At 41.8% G+C, this 20,045-nt stretch overlaps 1 protein-coding gene across 4 annotated transcripts in view; it reads right to left on the minus strand.

Annotated features, from left to right (window-relative positions):
- Positions 1–20,045, minus strand: part of LOC308100390 (uncharacterized protein) — a 72,329-nt gene continuing 52,284 nt past the window's right edge. The window contains exons 3-12 of one of the 4 annotated variants that reach the window (XM_080449420.1): positions 19,497–19,620; positions 17,974–18,096; positions 14,620–14,703; positions 12,196–12,478; positions 11,462–11,590; positions 10,571–10,717; positions 9,685–9,828; positions 8,903–9,139; positions 6,556–6,763; positions 1–1,196 (exon numbers count right to left, since the gene is read on the minus strand). In XM_080449420.1, coding sequence (XP_080305546.1) covers positions 1,085–1,196; positions 6,556–6,763; positions 8,903–9,139; positions 9,685–9,828; positions 10,571–10,717; positions 11,462–11,590; positions 12,196–12,478; positions 14,620–14,703; positions 17,974–18,096; positions 19,497–19,620 — 1,591 coding nt within the window. In that variant the 3' untranslated portion in view covers positions 1–1,084. Of the gene's footprint in view, positions 1,197–5,181; positions 6,764–8,902; positions 9,140–9,684; positions 9,829–10,570; positions 10,718–11,461; positions 11,591–12,195; positions 12,479–12,919; positions 12,950–14,619; positions 14,704–17,973; positions 18,097–19,496; positions 19,621–20,045 lie in introns of those variants that run through there. The other 3 variants (XM_080449418.1, XM_080449417.1, XM_080449419.1) reach the window with 3 other exon arrangements.

Raw genomic sequence — 20,045 nt, forward strand, 5'->3', positions numbered from 1 at the left:
CCCAGTCCAGGATCGAACTGGGAACCTTGCGGTTTTCCAGTTCACTCTACCCGGCCTCTCTACCCCTGAGCCACTGCCGCCCCACAACAACACAGAGATTTAAAAATCAAACAAAAAATCAACAAAGCAAGATAGAAGAGTGAACATGGCTTTTTTTCAGAGAGACAAATCAGGAGAAAGTCGACTTTATTATCAACATTTCTCTGTCCCAGTAGCACGCTCTCGTGGGATCTAGCACCAGTCAACATATAGGACGTTCGCAAGATTTGCCGCCAGGCGGCGGCGCCCACTTAGGAGACCATTTGTAGGATTTGTGGACTGTGTCGCCTCTAGTGGCTCCCATAGGGATGGTGTATCTTCCTAAATTAACCATCTTTGCTCTAACCCAGAGGGCAGCGGGCGCTCCAACTTCTGTATGAAGGTGTCACGTGTGTTTCTGGTTCAAATCTGCTCCTGCGCCAATCACATGAAGGTATGGGAAACTGACCCGGAACAGGAAACGTGCACGTCACATATGAAAGGGAACAGGAAACGTGTACGTCACGTAAGAACAGTAACAGGAAACGTGTACGTCACGCGTAGGAACAGGAAACGTGTACGTCACGTGTGCCACCCTCTGGAAAAGGAACTAAAGCTACATCCATGTTTTCAGTATTTGAGTGCATTGTTTAACTTGAACAATACATTTTGTATTTTTCACTTTTTTTGTATCTTATTTGACTTACTGACTTACTGGACCTTTGCCCACACTGGTCACAGTGGTTTATTCCCTGTATGACTCATCTGATGAGCTTTCAGATAACTCTGTGTGCAGAAATCTTTCCCACAATGGTCACAGTGGTAGGGTTTTTCCCCTGTATGAAACATATGGATTTTCAGTTTACTAGGTGTTTTGAAACCTTGTTCACACTGGTCACAGTGGTAGAGTTTCTAAATGATCTGATGACCTTTCTGGAGAAGTTGTAGATGACGAGGTGCTGTGAAACCTTTCTAACACTGGTGACATTGGTTGGGTTTCTCCTCTGTATGAATTCTCTGATGAATTTCCAAATGCTTGCGTCCGATGAAACTTTTCCCACACTGGTCACAGTTGTACCATTTCTTCCTTGTGTGAATTTTCTGGTGACGTTTCAGGTGACAAGGTACTGTGAAGCCTTTCCCACACTGGTAACAGCAGAACTGTTTCTCCAAGACATCTGGGATGGACTATGAGGGGAGATAAAGAAAACATTCATAAGAAACATGAAATGCTTTGAATTCACATGCAAGCTGTGTTCTTATTATAATTTTTTTTGTCCCAAAATTTTTGTAACCCATTTTTTCACCCAGTGCCAATTCCCTAAACTGTAATCCTGGGCGCTACTCTCCCTCTGCCAGCCTGGGGAGAGCCCTGAACTGAGCTCATGCTTCCTTCAAATGCATGAGGAGTGAGCAGGCCACTTCTTATCACCTGACAGGGGGGAGTTTCCCCGGTAGGACGTAGCGCGTGGAAGGAACACGTTATTCCAACCAGTTCCTTTCCCCTCCATTAGGTGCGAAGACGTTTGTTAGTACGTTTTTTATCTCTGCTTTTCTCGCTCAATGTCTTAATGAGCTCAGGGACAACATGTGCTGCACGTGGCTGTCATTACAACCGCACCAAACTAAACAATTGGCTTAAATTAGAGTGCTTGTCAACAACGGCATCAATTCCATCGCATCCCAAAAGACGCAGATGCGAAAAGAAGTTGGCTATTAAACTTTAAAAAAACTCCCAAAACTGTGTATGTTCATTTCACTTTGTGGACAAGAGACCGACACGGGACAACCCATATTCAACGCTGCTGTTGGGTGAGAGACCTCCAGAGGAGAGTATCATTGAGAGACATTTAACGGGTATGATTCATTTCTACAAGGCATTAAAACAAATATGACCTGGCCTGAAATCTATTACAATGTATTTAAAACGTGCTATTGTAAACACTCAATGGTAGGCCTGTCTGATTCTGTGTTTAATCTACATTTCATCCCAGTCCACGGCAGGGCTCATTGTGTCACAAGCGATTCAACCCATCGTAAACAAATAGTTGCAACGCATTTCTGATCACAAACACAACATGTACTAATCTGTCATTACACACACACACGCACGCACGCACAACGCTAGTCCTTTTTCTTCTTCTCCACACACCTTGCTAAAATAATGGCCTATTTCTATCACGTACTCTAGTATTTTTAATTACTTTGTGGAGTCCATAGGTCTAAGTAGGCTAATGTACGCATCCATTAGACCTGTCCTAAATGTTTTAGATCTCTCCCGAAACAGCTGATTCTCTTATCATTTTTATTGTAACCCTGTTTTTCACCCGGTGCCAATTTGCTAAGTGATCCTGGGCACTACACTCCCCCCACCAGCCTAGGGAGGCCAGGGCCGAGCTCATGCCTCCTTCAATGCATGAGAGCCAACTGACCTTCTTGTCACCTGACAGGGGGGAGTTTCCCTGGTTGGACGTAGCGCGTGGAAGGAACACGTTATTCCAACCAGTTCACTTCCCCTCCATCAGGCGCCCCGGCTGACCAGGGGGAGGCAGTATAGTGACCAGGATTACTACATGTTTTTGTGAGGGTATTAACTACCCTAGGAGACACGGGGAGAACATGCAAACTCCACACAGAGTAGGCCCTTTCGCCAACCCCACCAAGGGTATGGGCGCTGATGACGCGGAGGAGAAGTCACGCCCCCAACGCCCCAAAAATGCAACACAAATACGTAGATAAATATTTAAAAAAATTGCAGGCCACCTCATGGCTAATTTGCATATGAGGTTCATATTATCCCACTGTCAACAACGCTGAGGAAGAGCTGTTAGGTTGAAACGAGTCCATAGAGGTCAAATCAACTATGTGGAAAGGACACTTATTGTATTGTGTGATGGCTATTCTCACATTCTTAATTTAACTATGACTGTACAAATGAAAGCATATTACAACTGGTCTGGATGATGAACACTGAGGATTTTACTGTGAGAGAGACGCTATGCGCACAGACACGCCCCCACTTACCAGAACTCCATCTCCATGACATTTACCACATCATAAGCTGTGTTGGTAAAGGGTTAAATCTCAAACATGAAGGTTAACGGTCACGGTACTCAAATGTTTTACTTAAGTAAAAGTATCAATACTGCATTGCAGAAATACTCTTGTTACAAGTAAAAGTCCGGTATATCAAATAGCCGAAGTATGTCGGCTAATAGTGGCTAATGCATGTTTTGAAATAAAGTAAAAAAGTACAAAGTACAATATTTGCTTCTGATATGTAGTGGAGTGGAAGTAAAAGTAGGCCTACTGCAAATTGAAAATACTAAAGTAAAGTAAAGATTCCTCAAATGTGTACTGAAGTACATACAGTACTTGAGTAAATGTACTTAGTTCCTTTCCACCGCTGGTGATTCCAGCATGATTGGAAACGCTATGTTTTTTTTTAGGTAATAACTAGATATTTTCTTGTAGGTCGAACATGGAGTCAGGCAGTGTGAGACAAGTGTGTTTTGTACTGATGTCCAACGGACGTGGAACTCTGGTGTGAAGAAGAATCTGAACTCTGGTGTGAAGAACAATCTGAACTCTGGTGTGAAGAACAATCTGAACTCTGGTGTGAAGAACAATCTGAACTCTGGTGTGAAGAACAATCTGAACTCTGGTGTGAAAAACAATCTGAACTCTGGTGTGAAGAACAATCTGAACTCTGGTGTGAAGAACAATCTGCGGCTGAAGAAAATAAAACATACATTTCAAACACCACAGACGCATGTACTGTATGTAACACATATGAAGGCCTGCAATCCTTGGATGATGGACAGTATCTAATGCGCACCGATGGAAAAGATGGGTACTACCTCCAGGTTGGTTAAATAAAATAAATAGATTTGCATTATTACTAGTAGTAATTAACATTGTATTGAACACTTGCGCTAATGACAGTTGTGCCAATGTGCTTTCAGACACAATTGACCATGATACAAAGTTGCAAGCTGGTCGTCTGGACACCAAGTGAGCACATAGAAGTGGACGTCCCATTTATTTAAGACTACACTGATGGACATGTGCAACAGCTGCAGAAGTTCTACTTCTTACACATGCTACCTAAATTGGCTGATGATTTTACTGAGGGCTCTCTTTCACTCTTTCAGTAAAAACACACACACACACACACACACACACACACACACACACACACACACACACACACACACACACACACACACACACACACACACACACACACACACACACACACACACACACACACACACACACAAATCATCTTTCATGTTAGAAAAATAAATAAATACAAGTGGATTATCTCATTAGAAATTACATAGGCATTTATTCAGGCCTGTCAAAACAGAAATACATAAAATACAATGAACAGTTATGTCATGTTGATTGTGATCTACATTCATTGTGTCTAATTGCTTGAAATAAGCCACAGGGCTGCCAAGTTTCAGGAAAATCTAGGAGTGAGACTTTAGTGTCATCACATGCATACGCGCCACACATGCACACGTTTTTTTTTCGCGTTTTTTCCCCTTTTATTTCTGGTTAATTTGGCGGTTAATTCGGTACAAAACAAATGTAGGCCTACTCCATGAAGTGTAGATGTGTGACAAAAATGAAACGTCGCAGCCGGACGGCGCAGAACACATGGATGCATATTTATAGCAGAAAGAGCTTCACATTTAACCATAGCCCTACTAATTCAATTCTGAACCGATTCTTAAAATTAAAAATTCTCTATTACATTCTCTGTGAAGGGTCTTCTTTCATGTGTATCAGTCATGATGATTGTTTCGCCATCAAACAATATCAAGCAAAAAGCAAACGATGGCGGATCCTTCTTCTCTCCAGTCCATCCTAGCCCTGAAACATGACTGTCATACCATGACAGTCATGGAACCGAAGGTTCCTGGTTTTAGATTTTTTTACATTTACAACTCTCACATGTACATAAACGTTCAGATTTCAAATATAAAGTGCTTACCCACGAGCCACGGATGTTACAAGTTTATCCGACCCGCGATAAGTACCCGTATTTCCCGTAATGTTCAATAAAAAGTATAATTTAATCCGATCGCCGGCCATTTTCTATAATTTTTTTGTAATGTATCAGGTGCAATACACCTCCCAACCATTAGTGTCGCATAGTTGAAAGTATCTTAGAAAATTCGAAGAAAATGGCCAGCGATCGGATTAAAATGCTTTTTATTGAACAATAAGGGAGATACGGGTACTTATCGTCGGATCAACTTGTAACATCCGTGGCTCGTGGGTAAGCACTTTATATTTGAAATCTTAACGTTTATGTATGTGAGAGTTGTAAATATAAAACAATTTAAAAACAGGAACTTTCGGTTCCATGATGCTTGTGACAGACGAGTGTCATGTGAACCATGGCTACAGTCCATCCCATCAGCGCACCTCCCCAAATGGAACCGTCGTCCTAAAACACCCTCGCCCCGGGTCTAATCCGGCGGCCACGGTCCGAGAAAAAAATGTGGCAGTGTGTTTTAGGACGAGCGTTCCGTTTTCCACCCGGTTGCTGTTTATTTCTTTATTTTTGCTGAGAGGGGGAAAAAAGCGTGTGAAATGGCAAGTGTGGCGTGAGAAGAGGTTAAATTGCGTGACTCTCACTCTCAAAGGGTGAGACTGCCCTGCACTGAATAAAGCTCTACTCTCAGATTTACAAGGGCTGCACAAATTATCAGTATTTTGTCCATTTTAGGAACAATATTAATGGGCACAGTGTGTGAGAGAATTTTGTAAACCTTAAGACGCCTTATTGCTTGTTCCACATGAATGCGGATCTTCGCATTGCGTCGTGTGCGAGTGACCTGCTCAGTTGTCAACTGGGCTTGCTTGCGTGTAAATGCCGGTAAGACCAAGCGTACTTTACGCTCATCTAGCAAATCTTGAATTGTGAAGCCACGGTCTGCCATCACCTCATCTCCAGCACGCAGATGACTTAGAAAGCTTGAGTTTTCGGTTATGAATCTGTCGCTACATTTCCCACCATAAGCATCTGAAATGTACATAATGACTCCAGATGGAGCAGTTACAACTAGATATTTCACAGTATTACAACACTTACTGTGACTGTAAGATTCACTTATTGAGTCCGGATGTTTTGCTTTCTGCAAAACACTTTCTGTACAGTTAATTACACAAGTAGTGTTTGGAAAATTCTCCATGAAAACCTGTGGCATAGTAGCTTTTATGGTTTCACGAGGCAGCCATGGAATTAGATCCTTAGAGTGCTCAGCAATTACATCTATCCAGAAATTCAATGTACTACAAACCTGACTATGTGTCCTTTTGAAGCGTTTTGCTAAATCAGCTAGTACAAAGTTCTGTCTAAGTTTCATTAATGTCATGAAAATTTGATCTACAATCAGCATTGTTGACGTGCGGGCAAAGCTTTCTAAGCATGACACAAGAGTGTTGAATTCAAGTAGAGGAATCCCTGTGTACAGAAGACAGTCTTCATCATCTTTTAGGAGATCATCTGCAACTGACCGTGAGCTCTCAGGGGACGGTGCAGTCAGCACGCTAGATGCCTTGGTAGCTGGAGCTTTGGCATAGATGTGGTCCTCGTGAGCCACGGGATTTGCATAGATGTGGTCCTCCATTCCTGGGTCTGCTGACCACTGTGTCTGGACATCATGTGAGCTCTTTGCCACAGGATTTGGCTCCTCTGAAGCCTCCATTGCTACTGGCTCGTAGTCTGCGGGTACAGACATATTTAGTGTACAATGAGATGTATTGCAATAGTTGTTATCAATTGAGACAGATGTAATTGTACATGTTTAACACACCACCATGCTTAATGCACAGAATTAAACATATGATTAAAACGCATTATAATAAACTGTTTTGTTTTTCTGTCTAAGGTTACATAACGTCACCTTCCTAAAATAAGTAATTTTTTGTGGAAAATAATATTTTTGCCTAAAGAGTTGGTGTGTGGAGAAGAGACTAGCGCGCCACTAAAAAAGACTAGCGCTGTGCGTGTGTGAGGGTAGGTGTGTGTGTGTGTGTGTGTGTGTGTGTGTGTGTGTGTGTGTGTGTGTGTGTGTGTGTGTGTGTGTGTGTCTGTGTGTGTGTGTGTGTCAGTGGCGTACCTCCTGCGGTCGCCTGCCCAACTAAGATCTTGCCTCCCCTAGAACACCCAAATAACCCGAAAGGTTTCATTGCGTGCTAATATCCTCAAAGTCACGCATCCAACAAGCTTTGAACTGAGCAGATTGGACCTTCCGTTCCAAAGATAATGGCCAACTTTTGCAGTTTTTTTTATCGCCGATTTCGTTGAAATGTCTTTTTTGGGGGTAATAGAGGGAAGAGGGGGTGCAAAAAAAAATCTCACCTGCCCTAAATGTAATTCTTGGGGACGCCACTGGTGTGTGTGTGAATGTGTGTGTGTGTGTGTGTGTGTGTGTGTGTGTGTGTGTGTGTGTGTGTGTGTGTGTGAGATCAGAACTGTGTTGCAACTTTTTGTTTGCGATAAGGTTGAATCGCTTGTGACACAATGAGCCCTGCCGTGGACTGGGATGGAATGCAGATTAAACACAGAATCAGACAGGCCTACCATTGAGTGTTTACAATAGCACGTTTTAAATACATTGTAATAGATTTCAGGCCAGGTCAGATTTGTTTTAATGCCTTGTAGAAATGAATCATACCCGTTAAATGTCTCTCAATGATACTCTCCTCTGGAGGACTCTCACCCAACAGCAGCGTTGGATATGGGTTGTCCCGTGTCGGTCTCTTGTCCACAAAGTGAAATGAACATACATACACAGTTTCGGGAGTTTTTTTTTTTTTAGTCCGACTTCTTTTCACATCGGCGTCCTTTGGGATGCGATGGAATTGATACCGTTGTTGACAAGAGCATTCTGTCTTAGTTTTTGGTTGGTGGACGAAGCGCTCTAATTTAAGCCAATTGTTTAGTTTGGTCCGGTTGTAATGACAGCCACGCGCAGCACACGTTGTCCCTGAGCTCATTAAGACGTTGAGCGAGAAAAGCTGAGCTAAAAACTACTTCTTCGGAGTCAGAATCACAGAGACACGAGTCCTGTGACCACCTGTGTTCTGCTAGCAAATGTAAACACACTGAGCTGCTACTTCCTACTTCCTGTGTCTCCGCAGGATATGTCCCCCACCCTGCCTGTGCCCCAGTAAATTCCCGCAGAAACAGGTGGATAGATACCAGGATTACTGCATGTTTTTTGAGGGTACCTACCCTACGGGGCACGGGGGAGAACATGCGAACTCCACAAAGAAAGGCCCTTTCGCCAACCCCACCTATGAGGCTGTGGGCGCCCCCAGCGAGCGTGAGCGCGTGGGTCAGAAAAACGTTGGCCATACAACACGTAGCAGACCACTACACCCTCTGCTCCAACTCAATTCCTCTGCCATGTTTTAATGGTGGTTGGCAGGCAATTCAACTGAACTCAAAACCCTATTACAACAACCAGGGGTAGCCACTGTACCTATAGGGCATAGCAGTGGCGGCCATTTTCTGGTTCCACTTCAAAATAGTCAATGCATTTTTCCCATTGACATTTCCAAAAATACTTATATCAATTCATTTAAGCCTAGAATCAAGCCATCCAGGGTCCTGGTGAATCATGACCATAAAACATTGTTTTCTGTGATTTATTTTTATTTTATATTTAATTATATGATATACTATATTTAATAAATACCCTTTGTTTTGCCGTTTTCAAAAAAATAATAATCACAGAATCAAACGTTTTATGGTCATGATTCACCAGGACCCTGGATGGCTTGATTCTAGGCTTAAAATAATTGATATAAATATTTTTGGAAATGTCAATGAGAGCATGAAAAGCATGAAACTTACTGGTGTCCAGGTGGTGGTCATCTCCTTCTTCTTCTTCAGAAGACGAAGTAGAAGCATAATGGTCAGAATAAGCAGAAACAGTAGAAGAAGAAGAAGAAGAAGAAAAAGAAGAAGCAGAAGAATCTTCAATTTCAACTTCAACTTCAGGTTCATCTTCAGGTTCCTGTTTGACAGAAACGGTGCTGGTTGGTTCTGGAGAACTGATCTTCACCTGCAGGCTGGACTCCACACACTGGTCTGGAATGAAGGAACAGAATAAGGAATGATGGCTTATAGAAATGATTTCAATATGGTGACATTTCAGTCGTGATATAATACTGAATTGTTCAAAACGATATCAAGCAGCCAGAACAGAGAAGGCGTACTTTGTGTATCTGTGCGCCTCCAGCTGGCCAACACCAGTCGTGCAATTGCTTCCAAACTTCGCACACATATAATGCATGCCATGGGAAATCCAATGAACTACAGTAAATGCTTACAACTTTCATATTTTTCGGTACACTTTGTATTTGTATGAAACTATATTATCGCGCAATACTTTTGCCATTAATGCTCTTACGCTGTATGCGTCATACTTTTCCAGTTACACAGTCAAACAACTACCCCTCACATATTTAACCTATTGAGACCTGGAACGCATCTCTGTCATTTTTTGATTTCTTTGGCTTTTTTTCAAAAATAGCAGATATACAAGCTCATAGCGCGGCACCGAGCGCTATGAGCTTGTAGATCTGCTATTTTTGAAAAATCTTGAAAATTAAAAAAATAAAACAGGTACATACCTATCCTGTACAACTTTACAACGGGTTGCAGCGTTGCATCAAACAGTCCATGTCCCTGGTGCATCTCTCGCTGTTCCTCTGACCATGCTAAAGATCTTTTGGAGGCCATCTCTCTTGATGGAGTAGATCTCCTCCTGTGGTGCTCTGTGGAAATCAACCACATAGAAACAACATGTTTAGTTATCATTCAGCAACCTGAATGATAACAGCATCCTGATGGGACATCTTCACACACACACACACACACACGCACACGCACACACACGGCCATATCGGTCAGATCGGCGGTGCGCCACGTAACGGCCAAAACTCCTGAACCTCTAGTCCCTTTAATACAACTGATTTAACCTCTAGTCCCTTTAATACAACAGATTTAACCTCTAGTCCCTTTAATACAACAGATTTAACCTCTAGTCCTTTTAATACAAGAGATTTAACCTCTAGTCCCTTTAATACAACATATTTAACCTCTAGTCCCTTTAATACAACAGATTTAATCTCTAGTCCCTTTAATACAACAGATTTAACCTCTAGTCCCTTTAATACAACAGATTTAACCTCTAGTCCCTTTAATACAACAGATTTAACCTCTAGTCCCTTTAATACAACAGATTTAACCTCTAGTCCCTTTAATACAACAGATTTAACCTCTAGTCCCTTTAATACAACAGATTTAACCTCTAGTCCCTTTAATACAACAGATTTAATCTCTAGTCCCTTTAATACAACAGATTTAACCTCTAGTCCATTTAATACAACAGATTTAACCTCTAGTCCCTTTAATACAACATATTTAACCTCTAGTCCCTTTAATACAACAGATGTAACCTCTAGTCCCTTTAATACAAGAGATTTAGAAAGAAAGAAAGAAAGCATTCTAACTTACCGATGTCCAGGTGTTCTTCTTTAACTTCAACTTTAACTTGTTTAACTTCTACTATGACGTCATCTTCAGGTTCCTGTTTAACAGAAACGGTGCTGGTTGGTTCTGGAGGACTGATCTTCACCTGCAGGCTGGACTCCACACACTGGTCTGGAATGAAGGAACAGAATAAGGAATGATGGCTATAGACATGATTTCATTATTGTGATTGTAGAGAACATTCAGGGCATACTTGCCAGCATTAGCCATAGATGGATAAACACCGTAAGGTGGACCATGGCAGGATGCCCAGAAACCCATATAAGGGGATGAATGACCTACTCAGTCCGACCTTTAGTGACCTATTCGACCCCAACCTTCCCATATATGGACCTCCCCAAGTCTGACATCATAGAATCTCTCCTAGACTTCTATACATGGAGATAACTAACATACCTATAGCTCTGACATCAGAGAACCCCACCTGGAACCCCATATATGGAGCTAACCGAAACGTCCAGGACTGACATCATAGGCCCATGTTTGGGCATAACTGACATAGCCTGCTCCATATATGGATATGACTGACATCACCGTCATGACACCAGGGCCGCAGCCAACGGTATAAAAGGCAACAGAACTCCCTGGTTAATAGAGTTCCATCAGCGAATCCGAGCGACATGAACTCCCTCTAATAAGCATCAATACAACTCATCAGTAGTTGCTTTCACAGCCTAAAGCATTATATATCTGTTTACCTACTTCTTGGATAATCTCATAGCGGCATTCTGATCTGGTCAACCAACCAGCCGAGTGTCTGTTTAATAGTGATATTTCAGTCATGATAATAATACTGAATTGTTCATACGATATCCCTAAAATACAACCGATTAAGAAAGAATGAAAGAAACAAACCCTTACTGGTGTCCATGTGTTCTACTTTCACTTTATAGTCATCTTCAGGTTCCTGTTTAATAGAAACGGTGCTGGTTGGTTCTGGAGAACTGATCTTCACCTGCAGGCTGGTGGACTCCACACACTGGTCTGGAATGAAGGAACAGAATAATGACTTTAATGTGGCATGAGTTGAAGATGAAGGTTGTAAAGAAGACAGGGCATCACAGAGCCGGATTAGCACCCCTGGGAGCCCCTGGGCACTGAAGCTCCAGAGGGCCCCCCGTGCACACACACACACGCACATATATATATGGGCACCAGTGTTTCCGTTAGCCGGTATTTATCGGCGATTGACCCATAAAATGTTTATAAAAATGTTAATAGGCTATTTTAACATTTAAACCTATTATTAATATTATTATTTGGATAAAGTAGTCCAACCATTAAAACCATCATAATCATTTAAAGTTTTTATCATGATCTGACAATGTCAGTGTGGGTTCAGTCGGGAAAGAACCCACACTGACATTGTCAGATCAGACCAGATAATTGGCGAAAGTTGGTGACACACATTGCAGGCAACTAAGGCAAGTAATCAACCTCCCTTGTGCCATCATGCATGTGTTATGTACTGTATAACATTAACAAGACAAAACAAAAGATGTAGGTTTTGCATATTAAGGGGTACATTTACCTTAGACCCCTTAACCTTAAAACATGAGACAAGCGTCCTACACAATGACCTCCAGTACCTGCTTGCACCTGATGCAGCGTGACCGTGATGTAGGATCCACTCAGCAGCTCATCGTTCAGGTCGGACACCAGCCGGACGGGAGGGTCCGAGTCCGAGTCCCAGCGTCCTTCCTCATCCTCCTCCTCCTCCTCGTCCTCCTCCTCCTCGTCCTCGTCCTCCTCTGTGTCCATCTCGTCCTCCTCTGTGTCCATCTCGTCCTCCTCGTCTGTGTGGCGCCGCCACCACCTCCGTTTCCGTGCGAGCTGCTGTGAATCCTCCACCGCCCAGGCGCCAGCTTCCTGCTTTAAAATTGACTCGAATAAGGAATAGTTCAAGTGACAGTTCTTATGAATGACCTGTAGTTTCGCTGTTTTACCCTGCTGGTGTCAGAAAGAATGTATCTTAATGCAAGCGTATGGGTTTTTGACAAACTAAACTAACTAATAAACATTGTCATAAATACTATATGCTTCCAGTCGCTGGTTTAAAGTCTTCTTTCAATCATCATGATATGCGTTTTGGTATATTATGGTCGCATTTATTTTAATATTGACGATATAGTCGGATATGCTCTAGGAGGGGCGGGATGATTTGATTGACAAGCTACACAACCAATACTGGTCGCATTTCTTAACAGTTAATGGTTGGCCATCCCTAATCCCCAGTCGCGCGCACGCACACGCACACACACACACACACACACACACACACACACACACACACACACACACACACACACTTACTTCTGGAGAACTCATGTTCACCTGCAGGCTGGACTCCACACACTGGTCTGGAATGAAGGAACAGAAGAAGGACTTTGATGTGATATGGGTTGTAGATGAAGGTTGAATGTAGAACAGAGGGAACAGAGGGTGTAAAGAAGTGTTGCTTAAAGACTGAGAATACATTTCAGTCCTGTACAGAGTACAGACCTCTACATGGGAGTAGTGTGACTTCCAACAAACTCCAACAAAGTAGACCTGGTCAAACCAGGATAACATCCTGAATGACTTAATGACTTAATGCTGCCTTTAAGTGAAATAGGCTCCGGCTTTAAACCACGAGTAAACAAACCAGTTCATACTTATCCTGTACAACTTCACTACAGCTTTATTAAACCACCAGTAAAAAACAGTTCATACCTATCCTGTACAACTTCACTACAGGTTTATTAAACCTCCAGTAAAAACAATTCATAACTATCCTGTACAACTTCACTACAGCTTTATTAAACCACCAGTAAAAAACAGTTCATACCTATCCTGTACAACTTCACTACAGCTTTATTAAACCTCCAGTAAAAACAGTTCATAACTATCCTGTACAACTTCACTACAGCTTTATTAAACCACCAGTAAAAACAGTTCATACCTATCCTGTACAACTTCACTACATCTTTATTAAACCACCTGTAAAAACAGTTCATACCTATCCTGTACAACTTCACTACATCTTTATTAAACCACCTGTAAAAACAGTTCATACCTATCCTGTACAACGTCACTACAGCTTTATTAAACCAACAGTAAAAACAGTTCATACCTATCCTGTACAACTTCACTACATCTTTATTAAACCACCTGTAAAAACAGTTCATACCTATCCTGTACAACTTCACTACATCTTTATTAAAACCACCTGTAAAAACAGTTCATACCTATCCTGTACAACGTCACTACAGCTTTATTAAAACCAACAGTAAAAACAGTTCATACCTATCCTGTACAACTTCACTACAGGTCTCATCCTTGCATCAATCAGTCCACATCCCTGGTTCATCTCTCTCTGTTCCTCTGACAACGTTGAATAACGTTTGGAGGCCATGTGTTGATCCAGTAGATCTCTCCCTGTGGTGATCTGTGGAAATCACCAGTAGAGAACTAAACATTAGATACAGAATATGATTTAAACATTTTTTTTTTATATGATTCAGTTACCTCACATACCATACAGAAGAAGATCACTGAAGAGCTTCAACACACCCCCCCACCCCCCCACACACACACACACACACACACACACACACACACACACACACACACACACACACACACACACACACACACACACACACACACACAGGGAATGAACTCGTTCTCATGCTATGCAACAAAAAAACACCTTCAGGAGGCTGCAATTCCAAACTGGCCCCTGTCAAGTCTTAACCTACCCCCCCCCCCCCCTCCTCCTCCTCGAACTGTTGTACATATTTCTTGTTTTTCATACCAGTAACCTTTAAGCTGATTGTATGACGTTCTACATAGTAGTGTATATCTGTATGTTTTCTTAAATAACATCATGATTTGAGTGCGTGGGGATCTCATTTTAAAAAAGCCATTGTGCTTTTATGAGCGATCCAGTTTAGAGGACCTTGTATCTTGTCTGTTCTAAATAAAGTATTCAATCATTCAATATTCAAAACAAACATGAGGTGGTTACGTACCTCTGGGTCAGTGATTCCTTGAACACACTTAGGACACTCCCAACTGCTGGGCAATTGTGTATTCACCACCCCATCACCTTGAACCTGAAACACACAACATTTAGGCCTAAGTGAGGCCCATTCTACAAATGCCTTGAAAAACTCATGTTATATTACATTACAGTCATTTAGCGGACGCTTTTATCCAAAGCGACTTACAATAAGTGCATTCAACATAGGTAGGCAAGAAAACTACCAATCACCAGAAGTTTTAAGTGCATTCTCTTCTAAAACAAGCAACTTAGAGCATACCTAGCGCTAAGATAAAAGTGCAATATATCAAATGAGCAAGTACTAAAACAAATAAGTATCCAATAAACAAGATCCAATACAACAAAGAGCTTGTTGTCAACTAATTGACAACAAGTAGGCAAGGCTAAGAGGCTCAGGGTAGTGTTTCCTGAAGAGGTGGGTTTTCGGCCTGCGGTGAAAGATGGGCAGTGACTCTGCTGTCCTGACATCAGTGGGGAGTTCATTCCACCACTGTGGGGCCAGAACAGAATAAAAAGCTGTGACCGTGTAGATCGGCCAGAAGGACCACTGAGCGACGAGGCAACCAGTGGCCCGGCAGACTATAGCCCCGACCTGAGGCGGCAGACCAAAGCCCAGCAGACCAGAGCCCCGCCCTGAGGCAGCAGACCAGAGCCCCGGCCTGAGGCGGCAGACCATAGCCCCGGCCTGAGGCGGCAGACCAGAGCCCCGCCCTGAGGCGGCAGACCAGAGCCCCGCCCTGAGGCGGCAGACCAGAGCCCCGCCCTGAGGCGGCAGACCATAGCCCCGCCCTGAGGCAGCAGACCAGAGCCCCGCCCTGAGGCGGCAGACCATAGCCCCGCCCTGAGGCGGCAGACCAGAGCCCCGCCCTGAGGCGGCAGACCATAGCCCCGCCCTGAGGCAGCAGACCAGAGCCCCGCCCTGAGGCGGCAGACCATAGCCCCGCCCTGAGGCGGCAGACCAGAGCCCCGCCCTGAGGCGGCAGACCATAGCCCCGCCCTGAGGCGGCAGACCAGAGCCCCGCCCTGAGGCGGCAGACCAGAGCCCCGGCCTGAGGCGGCAGACCATAGCCCCGCCCTGAGGCGGCAGACCATAGCCCCGCCCTGAGGCGGCAGACCAGAGCCCCGCCCTGAGGCGGCAGACCAGAGCCCCGGCCTGAGGCGGCAGACCATAGCCCCGCCCTGAGGCGGCAGACCATAGCCCCGCCCTGAGGCAGCAGACCAGAGCCCCGCCCATGGTTGATATCGTTGCTGTCGGGTAGAAACCCTCTCATCTCCATATTCTAACTTTTTGTGTTTTCTCCTAAATGTCCTACTTGATCATAACTACTGCGTCGCACACAAGCATCAAAAGTAGCAGATCTACAAGCTTGTTGTGAGCTTGTTGATCTTTTGCCATGTTTGAATTTGAATCCTGAAAAGGGAACAGTTTTGGACATAATGAGGTTTCCACCCCACAGAGACCATATCTAGCTACGATCTAAAATGACAGACAGATGCTTTCCAGGAAGAGGAAAGCGGTCCAATAGGGCAACTATCCATTATTTACGTAGTGATTATTCTATCATTATTTACATAGTGATTATTCTATCATTATTTACATAGTGATTATTGTATCATTATTTACATAGTGATTATTCTATCATTATTTACATAGTGATTATTCTATCATTATTTACATAGTGATTATTCTATCATTATTTACATAGTGATTATTCTATCATTATTTACATAGTGATTATTCTATCATTATTTACATAGTGATTATTCTATCATTATTTACATAGTGATTATTATATCATTATTTACAAGTGATTATTCTATCATTATTTACATAGTGATTATTCTATCATTATTTACATAGTGATTATTGTGTCATTATTTACATAGTGATTATTCTATCATTATTTACATAGTGATTATTCTATCATTATTTACATAGTGATTATTATATCATTATTTACATAGTGATTATTATATCATTATTTACATAGTGATTATTATATCATTATTTACATAGTGATTATTATATCATTATTTACATAGTGATTATTATATCATTATTTACATTGTGATTATTATATCATTATTTACATAGTGATTATTATATCATTATTTACATAGTGATTATTATATCATTATTTGCATAGTGATTATTATATCATTATTTACATAGTGATTATTCTATCATTATTTACATAGTGATTATTCTATCATTATTTACATAGTGATTATTCTATCATTATTTACATAGTGATTATTCTATCATTATTTACATAGTGATTATTATATCATTATTTACATAGTGATTATTATATCATTATTTACATAGTGATTATTATATCATTATTTACATAGTGATTATTATATATATCATTATTTACATAGTGATTATTATATCATTATTTACATAGTGATTATTATATCATTATTTACATAGTGATTATTATATCATTATTTACATAGTGATTATTCTGATTTACTTGTTTGTTTTATTTGACACAGGTTTTCAAAGGGGAGGAACATGGAAAAGAATCCTCCTATAATTTGAGAAACCTCTGTCTGTAGTGCGTGGTGAGGCCAAAAACTGTTCCGCTCGCTTCTCATCAGTGGCTGGAGCAATTGATCTCAATTTTCACACAGCCATTGACCATTACCATGTGCACGGAACAGCGAAGCCCCTTTTTCGATTTCACCAAATATCAGCTGTTTATTAGCGTTTTGTGTAAAAGAATGTCGCCATGGTTACGGGGCTGCCCAGCTATGGGACGAACTGCCTCCCGGGTTGCCATATCATGTGCGCATATCCCCCCACGGATGCGTCGACCGGGTATAGACCAACACGGGAACCACAAATTGCACGCCCACTTTTGAGACAGCGCCGCTACTCGAGGTCCGTGAGAACTATGAACTGCAGCTGCCAATGCATTCCCTATGAGAGGATATGATTTGCCCCTCTTCCGGCCGTGTGTGTCTATGGACTAGTAAATAATAATTCTTAAGATTATTTTGCCAGTTCAACCACTTTATCCTCCTGCCTTTATTTTGACCAAAAGGGGGTCAAAAGTATGCCCAATAATAGCCTATTATTGGGCAATAACCCCCTTTTGAGGATCCTTGGAGACGCTGCTGTGCTGCTGTGCCAGAAGCGCTTCCCTTAAAAAAGGCATACAAATAAAGGCAGGAGGATAATAATAATAGTAATGGCATTAAAACAATGTAAAAAATAAAGAAAATACGTTTTTTTTTTTAAGTCGACTAGTCGACTACCACTGGGTCAAATTAGTCGACCGGTAAAAATCTCTAGTCGTGAAAGTGTACCCACCGTGAGACAGCCAGGATGGACGATCTGGGCACATCTGGTGCATTCCATCAGCGTGAAGGCTGGGTACGATGCGTCCTCCTGGATGTTACAGATCTCACACAGCGATGACAGGGCCAGGCTAGGCTGACAGGACAACAACACACCAGATGTTATGTTACACAGCGCTGACAGGGCCAGGCTAGGCTGACAGGACAACAACACACCAGATGTTATGTTCAAATGTCCATCATAAACACTCACTGTTAGTCTTAAGGGTCATTTAACTGCTGTGTGAAGGCAGGATTGGATTTAATGGGGGATGGGGGGGGTTGTAAATCCATGCAATGTTGTAAGGAATGCCCCCATGCCCTGGAGAGATATTGTACTTATGAGGGTCAGGCAGTAACCAGTAGGTGTATCCTACCTGACACCATGGTCTAAATGTCTCAATGGAAGAGCAGGGAGACCACCTCCAAGTTCCAACCACTGCAGATATACTAGTTATATTGTGTTAATGGGTACTCTACCATACAGATTGGTTCAATTAAAAGGTAGAGTAAGTGATTTTCTTTGGTTAAAATAAGTGTTAAATAGCTCTATATTGTGATAGTACTCATTACTATAGAGTGTTTGTTCAGTAACAGTGTTAAATAACTATATTGTGATAGTACTCATTACTATAGAGTGTTTGTTCAGTAACAGTGTTAAATAGCTCTATATTGTGACAGTAATCATTACTATAGAGTGTTTGTTCAGTAACAGTGTTAAATAGCTCTATATTGTGATAGTAATCATTACTATAGAGTGTTTGTTCAGTAACAGTGTTAAATAGCTCTATATTGTGATAGTAATCATTACTATAGAGTGTTTGTTCAGTAACAGTGTTAAATAGCTCTATATTGTGATAGTAATCATTGCTATAGAGTGTTTGTTCAGTAACAGTGTTAAATAGCTCTATATTGTGATAGTAATCATTGCTATAGAGTGTTTGTTCAGTAACAGTGATAAATAGCTCTATATTGTGATAGTAATCATTTCTATGGAGTGTTTGTTCAGTAACAGTGTTAAATAGCTCTATATTGTGATAGTAATCATTACTATAGAGTGTTTGTTCAGTGACAGGAGTCTCCATGTCTCTCCAACTCTTTATTAAACAGAAAATGCATTTTCAGGTCAAGATACCAATTTCATGCAATCAGGAGAAACATTGGAAGTGATGACATAAATAAATGAGTGGACACAATTGGAACTGGAACGCTATAAAAATGAAGCTGATAAATGGGTACTCTCTCCAGATTGGCTGACATTTTGTCACCTACCTGAAAATGTATGTTCTGTTCATCAAAGATCTGGAGAGACATGGAGACCCCTGATACTGAACAAACACTCTATAGAAATGATTACTATCACAATATAGTGCTTTAACCTTTTAACACAAAACCCTTTTTGTTTTGACCAGAATATATCACTTACCCTACCTTTAAGTGACGGATCACAGTACAGTCAAATTAGAGAAATACATAAACACGAGGCCAGACACTCACAGCGAGACATTGGCGCAGGATGCAGGTCTGTTTGAGCTTCCCCAGTCCTCCAAACTTCTTCATGTCCCTGCAGAAGTTACAGCGCCCGCAATCTGGCCTCAAGCACGCCTCACATCGCTTACACCTTTACAGACAGAAACACATCGCTTACACCTTCACAAACACATCGCTTACACCTTTAGAGACAAAAACACATCGCTTACACCTTTAGAGACAAAAACACATCGCTTACACCTTTACAAACACATCGCTTACATCTTTACAAACACAAACACATCACTTACACCTTTACAAACACATCAATTACACCTTTACAAACACATCACTTACACCTTTACAAACATCACTTACACCTTTACAAACACAACACCTTTACAAACACATTGCTTACACCTTTACAAACACATCGCTTACACCTTTACAGACACAAACACATCGCTTACACCTTTACAAACACATCACTTACACTTTTACAAACACATCGCTTACACCTTTACAAACAAAAACACATCGCTTACACCTTTACAAACAGAAACACATCACTTACAC

The sequence above is a fragment of the Gymnoscopelus braueri genome (genome assembly GCF_963280865.1).
Source record: "Gymnoscopelus braueri genome assembly, chromosome: 14".
Taxonomy (NCBI): Eukaryota; Metazoa; Chordata; class Actinopteri; order Myctophiformes; family Myctophidae; genus Gymnoscopelus; species Gymnoscopelus braueri.